The 6,713-nt window shown below is 45.1% G+C and overlaps 1 protein-coding gene across 3 annotated transcripts in view; it reads right to left on the bottom strand.

Annotated features, from left to right (window-relative positions):
* The window catches only part of HLCS (holocarboxylase synthetase (biotin-(proprionyl-CoA-carboxylase (ATP-hydrolysing)) ligase)), a 217,064-nt gene that overhangs the window by 159,194 nt on the left and 51,157 nt on the right, over positions 1 to 6,713 (bottom strand). For all 3 annotated transcript variants that reach the window (XM_010834835.1, XM_010834836.1, XM_010834833.1), the window contains exon 5: positions 6,054 to 6,236. In XM_010834835.1, the coding sequence (XP_010833137.1) occupies positions 6,054 to 6,236 (183 nt within the window). The remainder of the gene's footprint in view (positions 1 to 6,053; positions 6,237 to 6,713) is intronic.

Below are 6,713 nucleotides of genomic sequence, written 5' to 3'. Positions count from 1 at the left end.
GAGCAAGTACAAGCTGGAATCAAGATTGCTGGGAGAAATATCAATAACCTCAGATATGCAGATGACACCACCCTTATGACAGAAAGTGAAGAACTAAAAAGCCTCTTGATGAAAGTGAAAGAGGAGCGTGAAAAAGTTGGCTTAAAGCTCAACATTCAGAAAACTAAGATCATGGCATCTGGTCCTGTCACTTCATGGCAAATAAATGGGGAAACAGTGGAAACAGTGGCAGACTTTATTTTTTTGGGCTCCAAAATCACTGCAGATGGTGACTGCAGCTATGAAATTAAAAGACGCTTGCTCCTTGGAAGGAAAGTTATGACCAACCTAGACAGCTTATTAAAAAGCAGAGATATTATTTTGCCAACAAAGGTCCGTCTGGTCAAGGCTATGGTTTTTCCAGTGGTCATGTAAAGATGTGAGAGTTGGATTATAAAGAAAGCTGAGCGCTGAAGAATTTATGCTTTTGAAAGGTGGTGTTGGAGAAGACTCTTGAGAGTCCCTTGGCCTGCAAGGAGATCCAACCAATCCATACTAAAAGAGATCAATCCTGAGTGTTCATTGGAAGGACTGATGCTAAAGCTCAAATTCCAGTACTTTGGCCACCTGATGCGAAGATCTCACTCATTTGAAAAGACCCTGATTCTGGGAAAGATTGAAGGCAGGAGGAGAAGGGGACAACAGAGGATGAGATGGTTGGATGGCATCACTGACTCAGTGGACATGAGTTTGGGTAAACTCTGGGAGTTGGTGATGGACAGGGAGGCCTGGCATTCTGCAGCACATGGGGTCGGGGTCGCAAAGAGTCGGACACATCTGAGCGACTGAACAGAACAGAATTATGTGGAAAATAAAAAGATTTTTTTTAACATTTAATAAAATCACCATTAAGTCCCAAACCCAGAAATATACCCCCATATGTATTCCTTCCAGCCTTTTTTTCCTGTGGACGTATGCATGTGGTGTACAGGTGCTCACGCAAGATGTAACGTCATAATTCTGCAGAGAACTGAATTTCAGTCCTGCCCCCAGCGGATTTGCTTAAATGGGAAGACCTTGTGCAGATAAGTTCAGCTGGGCCACCCAGAGTCTGCACCTCCGCGGAACCTCGCCTCTGCGTGGTGTCATGCATGGTGACACCCATGAAGTCATACGTGACCAGATTTTATAGCGGAAATCACATGCTACTATGGTGTCTGGGTGTCAACGAAGGTCTCAGAAACACACTTCTAGTAAATGCCAAGGGTCGGCTGTACCTCGGGTGAGTGTTTTTTCCTACTTGGATCATGTGTTATTTTTTTCCATTTATATCAGTGCAATATGGAAACACATAGGTACCTCATAAATCTTCTGTGCTATTTGCTACAAAGAGTGAGTGTCCAGGCACCAAACTGTATAAACACAGCTGGTATGCAGTAAAACTATTTAGATAGCCAGTGTGTTTATTTTGTTCTTTCATAGGCCATCCTACGGTCCCACCTAGTACACACAGTAAATGTTCAGTGAAAGGTGAATATTATTAACTGTGACTCTGAAATAATTTCTATGGGCCCAAAAGAAAAGTGCCAGCAAAACGACTGAATTACACTATGCAACACTGATGTTGAGAGAGAGGGAAAAAAAAATCAAATCTCTGCCTGCTCACCAGGAAGCCTGGCTCAGCAGCGACACCGTGTGGTCAGAGATCTCAGATTCCCAACAGCACAGAGTATTTTACAGGAAGAGGGAAGCAGGGTCTACGGGCATCTAATCCCAAAGGCAGGTGAGAAACCTAAGGATGAGTCATGTGTAACAGATGGTGGATACCAGGATCCTCCCTTTGTAACTTATTTCCATGCCGAGCAATGAGATCTATTAAGAAGGAAAACCAAATAGAGAGTACAGTCCAATTCTGTTCCCAGTCTGTCATCCGGATCTTTGCCACGAAGCACCAGCACAATGATTGAGGTGTTCCAAGACGTCTCCAGTTCAGCATCAGAAGAGGAGCCAGGGGACTCGCCCAGAAGGACCATCACAGCCACCTTCACATTCATTTGCACAATAATCCTTCGGAGAACTTGTATTGCAGAAAAACACACACTAACACCCTGAATTCCTGCGTCTCCTTCTACAGCAGACTCAAGGTCTTCTAAGAGGAATTAAAGACTACTAAAAAATGAGGAGTCACACGACAGTCACGTGCTCACTCAGGCCTTCCCAAAGGAAAGGAGAATCCAGAGTGCAGAACGCAGGAGGGAAAGTAGTCCCCAGGACAGACACCCAAGACCCATCAGACCAAGTGCAGGACTCAAAATGAGAAACGAACTTTTCTCAGAACTCCTCTTTCCCAAAGATATATAGTAAAGGTCGGCATGCGGTCCGTGCGGAATGTTTGTGTATGTGTATATAAATCAAATATCTGCTTCCCTGGTGGCTCAGATGGTAAAGAATCTGCCTGCAATACAGGACACTGGGGTTTGATCCCTGGGTCAGGAAGATCCCGTGGAAAAGGGAATGGCTACCCATTCCAGTATTCTTGCCTGGAGAATTTCGTGGACAGAGAGCCTGGCAGGCTACAGTAGTCCATAGGGGTCGCAAAGAGTTGGACACAACTGAGCGATTAACACTTTCACTTTTACATTCGTTTTCACATTGTTCAACCTGTGCATCCCCACGGTTTGTTGAGTTGTTGTTGTTATTCAGTTGGTATTGGTTGGTATTCAGTTGGTATTCAGTTGTTGTTGTTCAGTTGGTAAGTCATGTCCGACTCTTTATGAACCCCATGGACTGCCACACGGAAGGCTTCCCTGTCGTCAGTGGGGGTTACCAATCAATAGGAGAAAATGGAACTCCCATCCCCAGGCAGTTAAAAGAACCAGGAGAACAAAAATATGAAGCATCTTCTGTGTACTGTAATATACACAGTTCAGTTCAGTCACTCAGTCGTGTCTGACTCTTTGCGACTCCGTGGACTGCAGCACGCCAGGCTTCCCTGTCCAGCACCAACTCCCAAGGTTTACTCAGACTCATGTCCATCGGGTTGGTGATGCCATCCAACCATCTCATCCTCTGCTGTTACCTTCTTCTCCCGCCTTCCATCTTTCCCAGCATCAGGGTCTTTTCAAATGAGTCAGCTCTTTGCATCAGGTGGCCAAAGTATTGGAGTTTCAGCCCATACACAGACAAATATGTAAAACCTAAGGTTGTGCCCATCCTAAAGAAGACACGGGAAAGGCTAGACTTCCAAACCTCGGCTCACAGGGGATTAAGACAAGAGCAGGTGACTTTCCACTGCTACGTCCAAGAGTCAAGAGGCTCAAGTCCCAAGATTGGCACGGTCAGAACTCATGGGAAAGTTCAGAGGGCACTGCCAGGGCCAGCCTGGGTCTGTCTCCCTCCCTGACCTTGGAGCAGGCAGGCACCACTCACGAGTCCAACCTCAGCCCTCCACGCTCAGGAAAGGAGAGGGAGAGATCTAGAAGGGTGACACCCACATTCTAGAGGACGAGAAACCCTCACCCCAAGACTCCGCCCCATCCCTCCAACGTGGCGGCTTTCCTGTTGTTCTGCCGCTCAGTCATGTCCAACTCACTGCGACCCCCTGGACTGGAGCATCCCAGGCTTCCCTGTTCTTCACTGTCTCCCAGAGTTTGCCCAAATTCATGTCCGTTGAATCGGTGATGCCATCCATCTCACCCTCTGTCGCCCCCTTCCTATCCTGCCCTCAATCTTTCCCAGCATTAAGATCTTTTCCAATGAGCTGGCTCTTCACATCAGGTGACCAAAGCATTGGAGCTTCAGTTTCAGCATCAGCATCATTCCTTCCAATGAATATTCAGAGTTGATTTCCTTTCGGATTGATTGGTTTGATCTTCTTGCAGTCCAAGGGACTTTCAAGAGTCTTCTCCAGCACCACAATTCAAAAGCATCAATTTTTTGGCGCTCAGCCTTCTTTATGGTCCAACTCTCACATTCATACATGACTACTAGAAAAACCACAGCTTTGATTATATGGACCTTTGTCAGCAGAGTGATGTCTCTGCTTTTTAATAAGCTTTCTAGGTTTGTCATAGCTTTCTATAGTTGTATCTATGAGTTGAAGCTCAGAGGACTGGCTTTATTTCAACACTTTATTTCAAACTCACAAAATGGAGCTGATGCTTTGCCTTCTGTTAACTTAACATATAAAACAGAGATAAATGATGTGGAGCTTTGAGGTCTGAGATGAAAGTGCAAACAAAAGTCCTAACATTATCCTCAAGAGCACCCATTAAGAAGAGGGCTGACTGCCTAAAATCTATGTAATGAAAATGCAATGAATGCTTCTTAAGTGAAAAAAAAAAAAAATTAACCATTGCTATAGTTTAAATTTTGGGGGGAATTCTCTGACTATCCAGCAGTTAAGACTCCAAACTTCCACTAAAGGAAGTGCAGGTTCGGTCTTTGGTCAGGGAACTAAGATCCTGCATGCCGCGCAGCACAGCCAAAAATAGAAGAAAAAAAAAGCAAGAAAATGCAATGAATGTTTCTTAGATGAAAAAAAAAAATTCATCCATTGCTATAGTTACAATTTTTTATTTTTTTATTAAAAACATCACTTAGTCCTTTTATCCTCGGCACCAGGAACTTATTAGGCACATTATACACTTAACTCATTCAATCTCCCAACAACAACAATAATAACATAATAGTAACAATAATAATTGCGCTAAAGTTTAAATAATACAATTTACACAAAACTTTCATAGGTATGATTTCACGTAGTCCTCAAATAATCCCACAAGGTATCCGAATCCTAAACGCTGTCAGATTTTCTATCTGTCTCCTCCAGCTGACATTCCCACCCAGAAAACTCACAGCTCTAGTCTCTGCCAAAAAGTAAGTTGGCCAAGGGACAGAGGACAACGCAAAAGAGAATTCCTCAGGGAATTTCCAACAGTTAGGACTCCGAGCTTCCACTGCCCACGGCCTGGGTTCAAATCCTTGGTCATGGAACTAAGATCCCACAGGCTGTACCCGGGGCTTAAACAAGACAACAAACAAACAAAAAAACACCCAAGAGAAAACGGAGAGCATTCTTCCTCCTTTGGAAATGTTGGTGCAGAGGGTAAAATTTGCTCTTTTCGAGGGAAAGCAGGTAAGTTTAGAGTAACCTGGACTATCAGCTATTTGCTGAAACTACACAGTTATGTCACTAAACTCACAAGTTTACCTACCGAGGAAGAGACAGACCCACAAAATAATATGCCGCAAGTAATAAGAGATGAACAGCTTCACAAAGCCAAGGGATTGCTTAAAAGACGCACCCGAAGAACCTGGCGTAAACGGAGACAGAAGGCCAAGAAAAACTCTGAATGCATTCCCAGCGCCATGGCATTTTCCTTTTAGACCCAGAGCCCCCTTTGCCACAAGATGGCAGGCGTCAGCACAAAAGAAATGAGTTGTGGTTTTCCCACCCAAAGATCCCCTGAGAAAGGCCCAAATGAAAACAAAGGCTTTTAATCCCAACTGAATACACTGTGCTTTCCAAATACACTCCTGACACAGAAAACAGTGAGCTTCCCCCGCTCAAGTGGAAAGGGCGATAACTTAAGAGACTTAACACCCTCTAAACTCCAGTGTTCTCCCTCTGCTTTATAGAAACCCAAAAAAATTATCAGTTATACTTGGACAATTTTCATGTGATTTCCAAACCCAAAGTCAAAAGAGAAACAGAAAATGAAAACAGAAATCAAGGATGTCCTTGGTGGTCCGGTGGTTAAGAACCTGCCTGCCAGTGCAGGGGACACGGGTTCGATTCCTGGTCCGGGAAGATCCCACATGCTGCGGGGCAACCACTAGGCCCTTGAGCTGCAACAAGAGAAGCCCCTGCAATGAGAAGCCCACACGCTAAACCGAAGAGTAACCCCCACTCACTGCAACTAAAGACCCAGCAAAGCCAAAAATAAATGAATAAGCATTAAAAAAAAAAAAAAGAAATCAAAATTGAAACCCCCAGCCACACAACAACTAGGGGAAGGGTCACCATTCTGAAGAAGGGCATCTGAGGGGGTCCTTCCCCACCACACACTCACCTCGGTCGCCGTCAGCAGGTAAAGAGGCGTCAAGGCAGGAGCTTGCTTTGCGTCGCAGCTTAGGCCCAGCGTCGTCAGGATCTCCGTAAGGACTTCGTATCTTCTAAAGTTGCTTGATTTAAGCAGGTTAAAATCCTCTTGTGTTTGCACTACTGGAGAGCTGGGAGGTAGTTCCAAGTGCACCTGAGACGGAAAAGACAGCACCTCATAAATCAGAGGCGCTGAGGGACGTAAGGAAAAGCAGTGTCTTTACTAGTTTTTCTGAAAACGGGAACATGCGTTCTTCTCATTATCAACACTATATAAACCTGGAGCCTGGGCGTTTGGAAAAGAGCAACAAGCAGTGAAAAGATTCAAGGGAGCCCGTTAAAATCACGGCTGTGGATGAATGGAGAGAGAAATAAACACGACCATCTGCCTTCCCTGGTGGCTCAGACAGTGAAGAATCTGCCTGCAGTGTGCAAGACCCGGGTTCAATTCCAGGGTTGGGAAGAGTCCCTGGAAAAGGAAATGGCAACTGCCTCCTGTATTCTTGCCTGGGAAATCCCATGGATGGAGGAGCCTGGCAGGCTAACAGTCCATGGGGTCGCAAAGAGTCGGACACGACTATGTGACTACCACTTCACTTCACTTCACCATGTGTAAAATAGAGAGCCAGCG

Source organism: Bison bison, unplaced genomic scaffold, assembly GCF_000754665.1.
Source record: "Bison bison bison isolate TAMUID 2011002044 unplaced genomic scaffold, Bison_UMD1.0 scf7180017864037, whole genome shotgun sequence".
Classification (NCBI taxonomy): Eukaryota; Metazoa; Chordata; class Mammalia; order Artiodactyla; family Bovidae; genus Bison; species Bison bison.
The sequence above is the reverse complement of the archived record's forward strand: the minus strand, read 5'-3'. Positions and strand labels throughout refer to the sequence as shown.